The sequence below is a fragment of the Hippichthys cyanospilos genome, chromosome 14 (assembly GCF_059441005.1).
Source record: "Hippichthys cyanospilos isolate Australia breed blue-spotted pipefish chromosome 14, RoL_Hcya_1.0, whole genome shotgun sequence".
Taxonomy (NCBI): domain Eukaryota; kingdom Metazoa; phylum Chordata; class Actinopteri; order Syngnathiformes; family Syngnathidae; genus Hippichthys; species Hippichthys cyanospilos.
In genome coordinates this window covers 6240616-6257492 of record NC_142382.1, presented here as the reverse complement: position 1 = coordinate 6257492, position 16877 = coordinate 6240616, and the positions used below count along the sequence as shown (strand labels likewise).

Here is a 16877-nt window from a genome sequence, read left to right as displayed (position 1 = left end):
TTGCTCCGTTTCATTGGCTCCGCCCACTGCCCCTCAGGGATGGGTCACGGTCCGGAATATGATGGTTTGCGTCACGGAGGAAAAGGTCTGAGATTCAATCTAAACACATGACTCTGAGGCCTTTCTCTGTGGATCTGGGCTGCAAAATGGCTGCCACTTTGGTTTGCCCAAAATTTGGGCAGTTTATGTTGGACTTTTTTGTGGGTTGAATTCTGATTGACAAGCCATGATGTCAAGGGAAATGAACTGGCTTGGAGGCGAATCCAAAAAAAACCGCCACAAAATGGAAATTTAAAGATACCAAAAGCAAATCGGGAAATTTCTGATGTCTTTTGGACCTTCATTTAGGCTGTACAACGGTTGAAACGCGAGTACAATAAATACACAGAAATGACCAAAATGACCATTTAAAAAAAAAAAAAGGCTGACATTGAAAACATAGTTTTTTGTGAGTCTGCTGAAGATAGAGAGACATTTATGTTGCCAAGTGAAATTGGCATCGGCATCGGAGGTTTGGCCAAAAACAAAATGACAAACTTCCTGGTTCTTTGTGGATGTTTTTTTTCAACATTTTTTGTGGGTTTAATCATTTTGTGTTATCAAGTGAAACTGGTTTCATGGCAGATTTTCAAAAACAGAGTCCTACATTTTTAATCCACACCTGGAAATGATTATAAAATAGCCAATTTGAAACAAAATGACTTCCTGTGTCTTAAAAGTTGTTAATCTACAATCAAAAAATGCCATGGGTGAAAATGTCCATGTTTTGAAATAGTAATAAAAATAATAAATCAAAAAATTCTCATCAAATATGCTTTTTAATGGAGGGTAGCTCACACCCTTGACTAATGCTTACCTAATACAGTATGAGTCAATTTGAGCGCTGTAGTGATAATTGTGACCATTGAATGACAGTGTTTCAACACAGCTGTTACCTACACACAAGTGTAACTGAAGAATGGAAGTCAATCTTTCAGTGGCAGCACCCATATTTACTTAGACATAGCACACAATATTGTCGGCCTTGAAAAACGAGTGAAAATGCAAAATTTACTGGCACTCTAGAGGTTTCCTTTTTTGATAACGCTTGGCACTAAAAGAGTTAAACTCGGTTTGAGGGATGAATTTAAAAAAAAATCAAGCATTTAGCTGTTTTTGAGGGACAGATGGAAGTGGAGAAAAAGCTTCGAACCAAAATGTCCAACTTCCACTATTTTTTAATGCACGGATTCCTGGGACTTTTTTGAGGCCCACTATCTTCATCGGAATAAATATGTTATTGCCAATGGAATCTTTTTAGGGAGCCGAATTTTCACAGAATTCATATTTCGCACGTCTCAAATTTTGATGGCCTTGCTTCTGCTTTGCACAGGCTTGTTTGTTGTAAACAGAGCAACGCGAGTACAAGGGGAGGGCGGGGGGTCGCGATGGAGCCGGGGGGCCTGGTTCTGGGTCCGGGTCTGGGTTTGTGGGGCCGGCCCGCTTTGTAATGTGAACCCCTGGGGGATTAGAAGCTGTAATAGGAGGGGAGAGGTCGGCGCAAGGTCACTAAGCATGCTCGCCGGCTGCATTCCTGCACCTTCGTACACCGCAATTAAGAAATGACACTGGAGGGCCCTTGTGAGGGGAAGAGGAGGACACAGCGCCAGGGAAAGGTGGGCCGGCGGGGGGGGGGGGGGGGGGGGGGGGGGGGAGGGGGGGGTGAACGCGCGGTCTCATTGGCTGAGAGCTTGGCCCGTTTTCCGATACGCCGCCGTCGCTTGTCACGTCGTTGCGAATGCACATATTTGTGAGAGCGGCTCTCTTAAAACCTCACTAGCGGGGTCATAAAATAAATAAATCATTCAAGGTGAAAGAGGGAAGGGGAGGGGCCGGGATATGGGGATGAGGTGCCCCCTTTGGCCTCCATATAACCTGGAGCGGCTCCTGTTAAAAGGCCCAGCAGATGTTTTTTGACACTGTAAACCGCAAGAAGCTGCAGTCATTGCGTTAAGTACCCCACCCCCAACCCCTTCCTTCAAACCTAAGCATCACGCTAGAAGACACGTGTCGAAACCAAAAAATAGGCCGAATCTTGATGTCATCACTTCCGGCGCTTGATTGGACAAAACTTTAACGATAGAAATCAAGTCATGGTGCTTAGCATGACCTCTGTGCCCTTTCTTTTTAGTTCCTACAAAGGTAGCGCTCAAAACTTAAAAAAAGCCAACTCACTTTCTGTATAATTTTGCTAAATTTTTGTTAATTTCATGTTTGATTCCTGCAGGTTCAAGTACATGATGTTCAGGTTAGAATTTCTTGCCATATTTTCCAGACTATAAGCTGCACCGGTATATAAGCCGCAGCATCAAAAGTTGAGCACAAAAACAACAAACAACAACAAAACACACCTTTGGGTCACAGATAAGACGCACTGGATTATAAGCCGCAGGTCATAACATCAGATATTTGCGCAGAAAAAAGTAAATGAAAGATTTTTTTATTTGTATTTTTTCCAAAACGTTTTTTAAAATGTTCTGTTTACAGCAACATCCTATCTTCAACAGACTGAACGGTCTTGCATGTTTAGCAATAATATATTTTTAGAAAATGGACGGATGGATGAATATTTTTAGCACCTATGGAAAACTGCGTGAAAACTAATGAGTTAAATAACAGAACAAACTCAAAATAGCTTCTTCTGTCTCCCTTTGTTTAATTTATTATGTCTCTTTTATTGTTGAATTTATTTGTCTCCTGGTGGCTAGCAAAAAAAAGAAACAACCAAAAAAACCTGCAGATAAGTCGCACTGGACTATAAGTCGCAGGTCTCAAATCACGAGAAAAAAGTTTACAGTCCAAAAAATACGGTACTGTACATATAAACTTTGTTTAGTTTTTCATAATACGATATGACCGCATTATCCTGGTGTCTACTGGTGAACACCTCAAAAAAAAAATCTAAAAAAAACACGAATTAGCAAACACACACTTTCCCACACTTTGTTCTTGTGTTTTAGTAGATTATTTCAAATTTTTCCGCCCAGCGGGAAAAAGATGTATCCGAAATGGTATCCGTAGAGACATTCCCGCAGCGTCCGCGTCGGACCCCATTGTTACGCCACAGTGGTCGCGGTCGCGCTCAACAACCGGCTGTAATTAAGTATCCGGCCGTAGCATATTGTGCGGCGTGGTAATCAAATCAAGAGAGAATAATATTCCTCTGCATTAAGCTATTAATGTAATTGGTCATGAAGCGTATAAAAGTGCCCCGGCGTAATTAAATAGTCTCAAAATTATACGGCCCCGTATTAAGAATTATCCAACCTGAGCAAATGTTGTCGCTGCGCGGCTGTTTTAGGGAACATTGCTTCCGGATTTTCCTTCCTCCCCCTTCCCGTCGCCTCGAGCGAGACGAGCGAGAGACAAAACAAGGCAGAAAGTGAGGAGGTAAAGACCGGAGGGGCGAAATGATCTCTGTCGGCGGAATGGCGTCTTTGACCCGTCGGAAAAAACCCAGTCGGGCCATTTGCATATAAAGGCTTCTTTTAATCAAGGGAAGTGCTATTATATTGTGGCTCATTGGGCAGCGCGCGGCTTAGGTGTTAAGATAAAATATCCTCGGACGCTCTTCGGGGTGTGATATGTCTCCATTTTTCAAATGTCAGCGCAGAGGCGCTTCTGTGTGGCGCTGGCGAACCGGCCATCTTAATCAGGCCGATGCCATTTAGATGCATTAGTGTGTGCGAGTGTGTGTCCGTGGTTTTTGCTGCACGGTGGGAACCGAATTACAGGTTTTACGGTCTTCGTGGGGACCTCTTGTGCTTATGGGGACCATTTTTGGTGGAGCCCACGAGTTGAGACTGCTTTTTGAGGGTCGGGACTTGCTTTTAAAGTACAGTGGACCCCCGGGTTACGGCATCCCTAGCCTATGTCGAAGACAGCGAGGCATTTTGTTGTTTTGCAAAAGATTGTTTTGTTTTTCTCAAAATGGGGGTTCCCGGAGCTAGCAAGTACAAAAATTCATCGAAAAAATATTTCAATCTTAGTGTTTCAAAACAATGTTTCTTTATGTAGTCCAACAAACAAGAAAAACAAAACAAACAAAAAATAAAAAAAATCACTAAGTGGTCCTGTTCTACTGGAATACTACCCATATGATGCATAAAATTGATCAAAAACAACCTGACAGATTTTTTTTTTTTAATTATATATCGCAGCAGCAACTTTCCTTAAACCTGTAAGAAAATATTGTCAATTTTATATTCTTCTAATTTCCGGCTCCTTAAAAGCGTAATGTAACCGTAATGCAAAGCGGCCACAAATGGGGAGTCAATAGTACTGGTATCGGTAGATATCGCGAGTAACGATACCTTTCATTTAAGCTAATAATCGTCACTCACTCAACCCTACTCCACACAAATAATCAATGATTAACAGTAATTATTGACTCATATCATTATTGATTCGTTGTTTTTAATGTGAATACGTACACTGTTAGTAGCTAATGTTCATTTTATCTTTGCTAGTTCGACGGTGTGAATCGTTGGTAGATGAACCGTGTAACGATGAAAAATGCAAGACCACTGTAAACGTCAAAAACGAACAAGTAGACGTAGCGGGTTGTGATGACGTATTAAATTACACTCGTGTTCGAGCGAGCTGGCGTCTCAATCTACGCCGACAACGCCTGAACTTTCTTTCGTAACTAGCCACGATATTTGGTTAGGTGTTTCGTAATCTGAATATAGTGGAGGTACCGCAGTACGTTCAAACAGCTCTACAACTGTGTTCCGATGGCTTCAAAAATGGTTCAAAAGACTTCATCTTAACTCTATTTTGGCAGTTTCAGGCTTCTGTAGGCTCCTAGCGAGGATACACCCCACGTTCAATTAGTGACATTGGTGTCACGCAGTGAGAGCTTTCCAATATAAAATATATGCCTCGGCTCAATAAAGGTTGGGAAACACTGCATTAGTGTGTGTCTTTTAGCCACTATGGCAACAGCTACAGGCTCATAAATTTATCACAATGTCTCAATGGTGGGTACCCCACCAGCCCCGAGCAACCCCCAGTCCTGATCCTTAAGTTGTCACCATCCAGTGAAGAATAATCAAAACACATCTCTGCTCAAAACAAACCCCCCGTGAAGGATGGGGCCGTGTCACCCCCCCACCCAGGCCCGTATATCTCATGGGTGGCGGAGGGGCGTAATGTACTGCGACGTTCCCATCTTTGCATATAAGATAATTTGGGCATCAATCCTTTCCCGGACAGATTTATGTCACTCCGAGGACAGTTTCACTTCTCTTCTTTTATCACTTCAGCGGAGCCTGCTTAATTCCCGGCCCCTCCCGAAACACAAGCCCTTGTCAGCCCATTCCCCAGGAGATGTTATTTTTTGCCTAAATGTCCGACATTTGCATCCTCGTCCGTTTCGGGGGGCCGGGAAGAGCGACGGCGATAAATAAACGTTCAGTTCCTCGCACTGTCCTCTCTTCTTCTTGGATGGCGCCACAAGTCCCGTCCCTCTCTGTCCCGGGACGGGCCGAGCCTCCTTTTTCCCAAGTTAATTCATCTTTAACTACTCCCCATGCCTGCGTCCCGTCGCGCTAAAAGCATCCTTTAAAAAGACCCGGGAGGTCCGAGGGTGAAACGGCCCCAAGCTGGGAAAGAAAACGAAAGATAAAAAAGATAAAGAGCCCAGTACTTACTTCCCCCTTTTTTCTTTGCGTTTTTGCTTTACAAGATGGAGGTTACATGTAGTGCCATTGCCCATCCATGCCCATATTCATCCCCATTCCACTCATAGGCCCTGGAAAAAGGAGAGAAAATGCCAGAGGAGAGTCAGGCGGAGTCCGAGGCACGACAGGTTAGCTCCAGATGACAGGACCAAAGAGGAGGTGAATTGACCATTTGGGATGGGAGTCGGACTAAAACTAGACAATGGATAAGCAAAAGAAAGCTATTCTTAAAAATGGTTTTATGTTTAAGTTTTTCTTTGCGAATTAACCACTGAATTCTGAATGTCGTTAACCACTAGCTTGTGTTAACTGATGCTAACGTTGCTAAACATTAGTCTGGCTAATTGTTACGAACTTCTCTTGATGAATCAAACCTGTGTCTACTTAACTAGCCTGATTATTTTGAGCAAAACTCTTATGTCTGGTTAACCTGTCACTGACAGGAGCTAGCTCCATTGACCTGAATAGACTTGTTATAATTTTGCTAGCTTGAGTAAACTTGCGCTCACGGGCCAAAATAAACTGGCGTTAGCTTCAATAGCCTGGGTAAAATCATGCTAACTCCATTAGCCTGAGTAAGCATGCACAAAGTAGTTACAATTTCAAGTCAACTGATGCTAAATTCATCAGTTTGGAGGTAACACAAATTTCAGAACACTGGGTAGACTGCTGCTAATGTCACTAGGCTGGATAACGTTCACTAGTTAATTGATGTTAACGTTGCTAAACTGGAAAATTGAATGCTAACTTTGCTAGCTCAAGGAAACTGGTGTTTAATTTGTTAGCCTGTGTAAGCTTGTGTAACATCATGAGTTTAATTATTCTTTAAAATTCAACTCGGGTAAACCTCAATAATGTAGGTAAACTTATAATGCAACAAACAGGGGGAAAAAAACAGTTGGTAAATTTACCAAGTTGAAAAAAACTGATTTTAAAATCATTAGGTTATACAAATTTAAAAACCCTGTGTTGTTTGAGTACACAATAGCCTGGATAAATTTGCACCAAATCTACTAGTTAACTAAATTTTTGGTGTTGACTTTGCTAAATTGGGTAAGCTAATGCTAAACTGGTGTCCAGTTTTCTAGCTGGTGTGTGCTTATGCAACATCTTAAGCCTGCTTATAATTTGTCAGTCAACACTTTGGATAAACTTTATCAACATAAGTAAACCTACACCAATGCTGCTAACGTGTAAAAAATGTTGCTAAATTCATTAAGTTCATTAAGCTGTAAAAAAAAAAAAAAAAAATTAGGTAATACTACATTTAGAACCCTGTGTAGACTAGTATGAAATTCTCCCGCCTGGCTAGATTTGCGCCAAATCTACCAGTTGACTAGTTAATTGGTGTTACATTTGCTAAACTTTGTACGCTAATGCTAACTTTGGTACCTTGGGTAAACTGGTGTCAAATTTGCTATCCTGTGTATGGTTATGCAACATCTTGAGCCTCCTTATGTATACTTTGTACTTGGTAAACTTCACTAACTTATGTAAACTTAAGCTAATACTGCTAATGTGGAAAAAAAAATGTGAAAGGAATTCTCTTCCCATCCCTCATGATGCTGTTGAATGTTATCATCTGTGTCATATTTGTAGGACAGGAGGAAAAATAATAAGCAGAAAAAAAGGTGGTAACATTGTGCTAGCGCAACATACGTTAGCTGTTAGCCTAGCAGCTCCCATGCCGGATTACGAAGGAACGGGCGACTGGGAAGAGAGCGGGGTATGCGAAGGGGTTAATAAGACGGTTAGATGACTCACCCCCCGGCCGGATCCCCATGTGCTGCTGCCCGTCCAGCACGAAGCTGCCCATGGGCTGGCCCTCGGGACTGTACGCTGCTCCTTGGCTCACTGAAGGATCAAGAAGAAAACCTGATTGTAGTCAACACGCGGGCATGAGAAAAAATAGGGAGGAGGATCGGGGGAGGAGGTTGGTAGAGGAAGAAGAAGAAGAAGAAGAGAAAAGACACCAGACAATCAGCAATTGTCTCAGCTTCCAGCCCAAACATACCGTAAGACATTGTGCTTATGTTTGCGCACTGCAGTGAGCGGCGCGTGGCATGCACACACACTAACGCACACATGCACCGTTACGTTATGACATGCTCATACAGCGAGTACATTGTCCTCCGAGGGCAAAGAAAGCACGCATTGAGGCCTCGCTAGCGTAACGCTTCGAGAGGCAACATGACTCAGAATCGGCACGGCTCTTGTCTTTTATTAGCCCAAAAAGCACCTAAGTGAATTATCTGGGATCATCTGCAACTGGCAGGGATTACAGAGGCGCTGTTAGTCATGCTAGTTCATTAAACAGATCTTTAATTGGGATAGGCGGCGTGTAGGCGAACAAATATCGCATGCGGGAATCAGAGGAAGCTAAACAAGCAACATACAAATGACAATGCGGCTATTCATTTATGCTAATGATACCATAAAAGGTGATTTATGTTATTGTGGAGCCTGGAAGTCAAAATGTATGACTCGAAAGCTGCGCAAAACTTGAATTTATTTGGCAGGCAGCGCTTTTGAAAACTCTCATTTTACACATTAATACGGACATTACAAAATAAGATAATTATGTGATACATTCCCTACACACGGAAAATCGTTTAAATAAAACGGGTGTAAAGTCTGATTGACCGTATTTTCGGCACCACATGACGCACTCGATGAGGTGTGGTCTCGATTAGGGAGTTTGTTTCCGTACTTAATCCATTCACAGGTCATACCATGATAAAAGGTGCACGCTCAAACATATACTTGGCAATAATAAGGGATGTGTGAGTCCTCTTATCGCTTATCGCTCCAAGCGTTTTTACTGTACCTTATATATAATGTTCTCCGATTGGATTATCACCGCCAGCGTTTGTATTCCGATTCTGTGTCAGAGGGCTTACCAAAACATTTTTACAGATTTTAGGACAAGATTTTAGGGCATACTGTTGATTTTTATTATTATTATTTTTTTTTAGAAAATTAAAGGCTTTTAGTGGCGCGTTATGGCACGAAAAATATGTGAAGGCAGTTAGTAGCATTCTGACACTTTAAAAAAAAATCTTGATTTTATGTTTTAGTTCATTTTAAAATATTGGATAATAAAAACAAAAATAATGTCCTTAAGTTTACATACTGTTTGTATTCGGTGTCTGTGTCAAAGGGCTTACCAAAACATTTTTACAGATTTTAGGACTTTTGGATTTTGGACCAGATTGTTGGCCGCACCGTTGATTTTTTTTCTTTTTTTTTTTAGAAAAAAAATCATAAAAGCATTTTATGGTGTGGAAAATCTTAGTTTAAAAAAAAAATCTTGATTTCATGTTTGAGCTCATTTTGAAATTTGGTATAATAATAATAAAATAATGTCCTTTATCGGACTAAAGGGGTGGACATGAAAAAAATAAATCAGATTCACTTATTACGATCAAACAAAACGGACGATTAATCAGTCAAAAGAGCAGTGTCCAAACTTGGTCCTTGAGGGCCGGTATCCTGCATGTATTTTTTGCCTAGCACTCCTGATTCAAATCATCAAGATCGTTTTTAGGCTTCTGCTGAGCTTGCTGGTGAGCTTCATTTGAATCAAGTGTGTTGGGGAAAAAAACCTGGAAAACATGGATGATACCAGCCCTGGAGGACCTTAAATTTGGACGCCTCTGAATCAAACAAGTCTTGAGTTGCAGTCCTCCTTTATAAGAACTGTAATCATCTTTCCACTATTTCCTTCAGGGTGGTGAAAATAAAATAATTTCCCACCACAAAGACTCCATAGTTGAACTTTTCCCCCCTCGTTCTTCAGAATAACATCAGATGATATTAAAAGTGTTCTGCGAAATCCATTCAGTGGCGATTTGGTTACAAATGTAGCGCTAAAGTTGAATAAAAACAGCAATCAAGTGGGGCCTATTGAATATTCAAAAGGTTCTCCATGCACTTCCAATAGGAAATCTCCAATTAGGCTGTGCACATTGAGAAGATGGTCTGCAGGGGTAACTTGAGGTAAGACACCCCCTCCCCCCTCCCTCCCTCCCTCTTCTTAAAAGAAACTGGGCAACAGTGTGCATGCGAGTGGGATTTTTGGAAAGGACATCTTCACACCAGGGGGGGCTTTAGGGGAGGAGAAAGAGGAGGAGGGGGGAGGAGGAGAAGAAGACTGCTACTGTATCCATTCTTTTTTTTTTTTCTCAGTTTTTTTTTTTTTTTTTTACCTGCTCGATTCGACTGGTCAATCATGGGCTGTACTATTCTTCTCCTGGCATTAATGAACCTGGCAGAGACAGAAGAAGAAGAAGAAACAGACGTTAAATCAGGGAGACATTAACGCCGGCCACACACACACACACGCAAATACAACAACAAACAAAAGGCCGATTGTGAGGCGACTTGGGAACCAAGCGAAGGACACGTTTAATGTTCCTTATGATCTATTCCCCCCTCGTTTAATAAAGCTTTTGATTACGTCGGGTTGCCACGGGCGCCGGGGAGACATTCCTCAAGTATTAGCTGCCGCTCGGGCGCAGTCGGGGGGGGCTTTGGCTTTGGCGCATCCCTTTTTTTTTTAAATTTCCCCCTGGCAGACATTTTGGCCCTGCACACGCCGGTTTCGCTGTTAGCTCGTCTTCCCTCGCTTGGGGATGCCCGCATTGGAATGGGAAAGGAAGCGCTAATGAAGAAATGCGGAGGATACACATGCTTCCTTTCAGGCCTTCCTTTTCCTCAATGGGAGCCCAACTCTGAGGGTGGCTCCAGCTGTCCACAAATGAGGACCACTGAAGAGGAATAATATCAACGTGGTCCTTCGTAATTTTTTTTTTTTTTTTTAAAGGGGAAGTCAACACCTTTACCCTTTCAAAAAAAAAAAGTTCAATAATACAGTGTGTTCTATGCGTTCCCACTAGGGGGTGGGATGAGGCTCAAGTCCCATGAAACGAGATGTTTCACGAGATGAAGTCAACGGGAAACAGATTTTGGCAAAAAGTGTACATTTTCCAGTTCTCAAAATTTTCTTTTTATAGAGCACACTGCAAGCAAATTAACACTTTAGTAAGCAAATGTTAGCACATGTAATGTGAACTTAGCTAGCTCATGCTAGCTAAGGCGGTTGCTGTATTTTTTTTACAGTATTAACTGTCTAAGAAGTCAATATTTTACCACTTCTACTGACACCCCCCCCCACCCCCCCAAAAAAAGTCACTTTTAAGACATTATTTTTTTACATTTAAAAATTGCCGTACTAACAACGTCAAGAATAATATTAATAACAAAGCATTTCTCCCGTAAAGCTGCCTGTATTGAAGATTTTGGTCTTCAAGTAAAAATATAAAACACATTTTTGGGGGGGTAAAAACAATTATAGAAAGAAGACCTAGACCTGATATGTTCAAAAGTGATCAGAAGCAACCGTGTCACATGGCATTGAAGTGTGCAGTTTTGGTTTATGTCTATTAAACTACTCCTCTCGAGCAATGCTAGCTAGCGCCGAATTCATGCTAAAGGCTGCGCTAAACACTGGTAACAAACGGCGTACAATAAAATGTCAGTGTAATTTTTATCATGATCTTTTTTAATGTCCTGAATTGGCGATTGAACATGATTTCTGAACACCTGTGTGTTGTTTACGTCATGATTCGCGACTTACGTCGTGAGGGAGGAAAAGTTTATGCGGTAGAAAGTCAGGTCACCGTTTTTGCACTGGTTTGAACCCCTCATATACACAATCTGTGCAAAAAAGTAGATTTGTACAATCTAATGCAGCCTTTCGTTAAAACATTAACACACCCTTTGGTGGGATCCCATTTCTGGACGCATTGTAGAAGGGGGGGGGGGGGGGGGGGTTTATAACCCCCCCGCAAACACACTTTTCCCAGCTGTCCTTAAATGAGGAGCAGGCATGGACCACTTTCACGTGGTCTAGTGATGTCAGCGAGCCCATTAATTAGACCGTCTGAAGTTTTATAGCAAATAATCGCAGTGAACCAGCAAAAAATAAGAACAAGAAAAATCCAGTGTGGTAGATCTGGGGGGGGGGGTCATGGGGAGGTGACAGCCAGCCAGGGGTGACCTTTTAACTCATTCTGGGTGCTGCGCCTAACACAAACTGACCACTCCATCTCAGATTTTTTTATTTTTTTATTTTTACACCCTCTCATCCAGGTCCATAAAAAGTGCGCTGCAGGTATACGGCCATGTGGTGTATATTAAAGAGAAAAGGCAGGTTTCAAATCACGAGTGTAAGGTAGGGAATGGCTCAAGAGGTGGTCATTAGCGGGAAAGGCAGAGCTGGAACCAATTTGGGTTCCTAATCCCCCGTGAAGCCCTGATACCTGCCCTCACCTTCCCCTCCGTGAACTTTAAACGCCTCTAAACTGGCCGCCTCCGAGCGACGTGCTCACAGGGACACAGAAAAAGGAGCGGGCAGGTACGCAAGCGGCAGGAAAAAAAATACGGTAGTGGTTCACATAACATTGCACTGGTAGGCAAACATGGCAGTGCAAAATAATGCAATAATAAAAATTTGACTTTTTCACTATACAGCGCCATACAAAAGTTTGGTGACAATTTCAAATTCTAACGATCCAAAAATGATGGAGAGAATACATTCAAGCTATTAACTCATGAACTGAAAGTCATTTCAGGTTGTAAAGCATTATTTGCATCATAAAACTGATAGAGAGAAGAAGATGTGCAAAACTACTTTGATGAATCTCATTTGTAAGATGTTGTTTACAAAGTCTACAAAGTCCAAATTTCATCCATCTGGCTGTAAATGATTTAAATACTCTTAATTTTCAATTACTTAAACATATATATATATATATATATATATATATATATATATATATATATATATATATATATATATATATATATATATATATATATATATATATATATATATATATATATATATATGAACACTTTTAAATAATTGAAAAAAAGACTTGCATACAAACTTTTGACTTGTATTGTAAATAAAAATAATGTCTAAAATGAAAGATTTGATTATCTTTTCAACCTTAATTCTCTCTCACATTATTGCATGTGAACAATGTAGAAACAAAAGAGAAAACGCTTAAAAAAAGAGAAAATATGACAGAAGACATCTACACGTAAATACTTAGAGGAAAAATACATTAAAAATCTGAATTTGAATTTAAAAAAATGCATGAAAAGGAAACATGAGGAAAAGTACAAACATAAAAATGAAAAAAAAAATTAAAAAAATAAACAAGTTTGAAAATCTTCACCCTATCATAAAAGTCTGTTTTGAAAAAAAAAGGGGCAATATGGACCTGCCATTTGTGCACAAACCTCCCTTGTGTCAGAACTTTCAAAACATTTGCATGCTGGCAATAAAAAGTCATAATAAAAAGCAGAATAAAAAACGGCGCGCACCCTTGAACGCTCCAGCTTTTGTTTACCCGGGCAGACATGTTTAGCATTTCTCTCATTTCTGCCTCACTCCACCACTCTCTCACTTTTCTTCTCGACAAAGTCGTCAAACTAGTGACCTCGCTCCCGATTGGCCGGCTTCTCCCCTGCCGTCTCTGCGGCGATTGGCCCCGTCTCTCTTACTCTTTCTCGCTCTCCCTTTTCCCTCCCTCCAACTGGGCCCGACTCGGGGGAGAGGGCTGCTTTGGCGTGATGATTTCTCAGCGAAGGAATGCTGACAACAGGAGCCAGTTAGCAGGTGTGGCTTGGAGTCACTTAACCAGAAGCCAGAGCATGGTGACGCGCCGAGATGTGGAGATACGTGCGTATTGTGGAAACGAGGCCGTCTTTGCGCATTTTGTATTGCGTTACGGCGCACGTGCAAGATTCTAAGCGCAGCGTGAAAACTGAACTGTTATACATACTGTACATTATGTTATCAGTTCGTTCAATCCTGCAAAAAACAGAAGCTGAAATCTGTGATGTCATTTACAGCCTCAAGAAATTTACAAGCGGGCAAATATACTCCATTGAAACACAAAGAGTTGGCACTGCATTATCCTTGGGAGACAGTTTTAGCCAATCATAAACCAGGAAATTTTTATTCATTTAAAGAAGTAAAATGCAAATACGAGTGATGAATCGAGCCGAAAAAATAAAAAATAAAATAAATATGATATAGTTTAATTATTAGTTACTAATTAACTATGGAGTAGAAACAATAAAATATGCACATGACAAAGTATGTTAAACTGCAAAATATTAAAAACAAATGGTAAACAAACTAAACTGTTTTTGTACGTGTATGACTGGGTAGGATAATTTTCTAAGAAACACTTTCTGAGGACCCCAAGTATGTTGGGGCCCCCTGTGACAAGGAGATTTTGCGGAATCGCGACAAATATATCTCTTTAATTCAAATAGCAGGCTTAAAAAAAAAAGAAGGTAATGAACAAATTGTGCCATGGAGTATTTACCCTAAAGGCCCCTATTGGATGAACTAAAACTGCAATTCATACATAGATTTAAACAATTGTCTAACGAACCCTTTCAGGGGGCCCCAAGTATGTTGGGGCCCTCGGTGACAATCATCATCAAGGGGGTCTTCATACTTAACAATGGGGATCAAAGATTTTGTAGCAATGCCCCTGCTTATAAATTCAGAATTAAAATGTAAAATAAAATAAAATAAAATAAAATAAAATAAAATAAAATAAAATAAAATAAAATAAAATAAAATAAAATAAAATAAAGTGGTATTTCCCCTAAATACCCATTTGGGATGACGTAAAACATGCAAACCACAATTTGAAAGCAATGGATTGAACATGGATGTCGATCTCAGGTAAAAATGTGAGGACACTCTGGGGGGCCCCAAGAGTGTTGGGGCCCATGTAATCAACACGATCATTTTCAACCCAGATTATGATGTCGCTGTCTGCAAATATCATTCAAATGACAAAAAAAAAAAAAAGAAAAACCGAAAAAGAATGATCTAACGTCAAAAAAAGCGATAAATAACAAGCCTCGCCACGGTTGGACTATTTTCTCTCAAAGTCCATTTTCAGTGACCTAAAACGCAGTTCGCACGTGTGCAGCTGTTTATAAAAATACACAATTTGAAACCTACTGACGCACACGCCGAGTGTGAGACAACATTGTGTGCCGGCCAGGCTACTTAACAGGCCGCCCCCCTCGCGCGTGAGGCGATATTAGTAGCCGAGGGACGCCGTGTTGATCCAGCCTAGCCGAGACCTCGTGTCAAGTGGACTCCCGCTGTCCTGGCTCCATCATTCATACCCTGACTGTTATTTCCCCCGTGCGCCCCGCGCGGCCACGCCGCTCGTAAACTGGGGACGCTCGTACGTCTCGGCGTGACTGTGCATGCGTGTACAGTATGTCCTCATGTCCTTTTTTGGACACGGCGAATTGCTACTGTAAGTCCGAGCGGAATGCGCTGACACGCGTGCGTGCACATTCGCATGCATGTGTGAAAATATAGTTCGCACTTGGGGAGCACTTTTGCTTAAGTGGTCTGAAAATGTGCTAGATGGCGCACAGGGAAAATGAACTAAATTTTAGCACCAAAATAACCACAGAAGAAAAATCATTCAAGTGCCGAACGGCGTGGTTTTTTGTTAGCAAGTTCCACTGTAAAATTCAATTGATTATGCTAAGAGAAAATTAGCATCGAGTTCCTGCAGTGATATTTTTCCAAACAATGTGATTTATTTTCTTAATATGTTAAAAAAAATGTGTTATTTAAACTCATGAATGGCAATCGACGTCAAAGATCCATTTGACTGGGCAGTGACCAAGTTCATATTCACTGCCAGCCCAGTTAGCGCATTCAATCCCAAAGACATTTTTTATGTTTTTTAAGCATTCAGAAAATCATTCCCATGATAACTTTTCCATTTTCCTCCCTAAGTATTTAGCTTAAGGATAAATGGCGGGTACCAAATGAAATTAATTCTAAAGTAACATCGAAAGCATTCAAAGAAGGCACAAGGGAGCTGAAATTTCACTCAGTTTGTAAGAAGATGCCAAGTTCAACATGGCACGGCCATATATATCACACTACCAAGAACGTGTCATCCCTCAGTTAAAATACTGCAAAACGTGGAAGAAAATGACCCAAAAATAATCGAACTACTGCGCGAGGGTTAAACAGCAGCGGACCTGCTAAACCCACCGCCACCCCTCCCACCCCCACTTTGCACACACTAGTTGGCTCTCTCCCGGGGAGAATGTACACATTCTGTTGCGTATCCCGAGGAATGACCTCCATATGACCCCCTAACCTTGCCTTTAATTATTTGTTTGAAGACAGCATGGAGTTCCCATACTGTGTGTGTGTGCGTGTGTGCGCTCTATAACGCTGAGCAGAGGCAGGCAATAATAAGCTCCACCGCCAGATGTAGATCATAAAAGCTGGACTTTTGGGTTGTGTGAAGGGTCTGGACACACTGCAAAATGTTGTGGACATGCAGAGCGCATGGGACAGGCCTAAAGACAGAACTGATGGGTCGGAATCCCCCCCCCCCCCCCCTTGCACAGAAGATTCTGGGGTGGCGTGGATCTGAGCACACACCATTAACAGCGTTATCAGCTCCGACCTCGATAAGCTCAATTGGTTTGACTCGCGTTTGATAAAAGATGCTGAAAAGCAAACTGGTGGGGGGGGGTCTTTGAGCTGCCCCTTCAACTTATAGCGCCGCCCTCAGGTTGCCATGACAACGTGAAACACAGAAAAAACAGAACCATATAGCGCTATTGTGACTTTTGCAGGCTTATAATTGGATAAAATCAAGGCCGGTAGCGCCACCTTTGGATGTACTTTTATTTGTATTTTTTTTTGTTTTAGTTATTCACATCTATTTATTTTTATCATTTTTTTATTTAATTCTATTTGCTCATACAAACATATTAAATATCAATATATCTATTTATAAATTAAAAATATATAAATATATATATTTGTATATTACATATACTATATTATGTATTAGATAGGACATATATAATAAAATATACAATATAAAAATAAATAAATAAATAAAATATATTTAATATTATATATAACATATATGATATATATTGGATATAATATAGTGACCACGGCATTCAAAACTAAAAAAGGAATACCTATTAAAAAAAAAGAAATATATAACATTTCTTATTGTCATAGTTTAAAAGTATAGAGAACTATAAATAGAGAAT

At 40.9% G+C, this 16877-nt stretch overlaps 1 protein-coding gene across 8 annotated transcripts in view; it reads right to left on the bottom strand.

Annotated features, from left to right (window-relative positions):
- Window positions 1-16877, bottom strand: part of meis2a (Meis homeobox 2a) — a 119285-nt gene that overhangs the window by 1747 nt on the left and 100661 nt on the right. For 3 of the 8 annotated variants that reach the window (XM_088432795.1, XM_088432796.1, XM_088432798.1), the window contains exons 10-12: window positions 9932-9990; window positions 7488-7598; window positions 5694-5794 (exon numbers count right to left, since the gene is read on the bottom strand). In XM_088432795.1, the coding sequence (XP_088288921.1) occupies window positions 5736-5794; window positions 7488-7598; window positions 9932-9990 (229 nt within the window). In that variant the 3' untranslated portion in view covers window positions 5694-5735. Of the gene's footprint in view, window positions 1-5693; window positions 5795-7484; window positions 7599-9931; window positions 9991-16877 lie in introns of all 8 variants that reach the window. The other 5 variants (XM_088432797.1, XM_088432799.1, XM_088432800.1 and 2 more) reach the window with 4 other exon arrangements.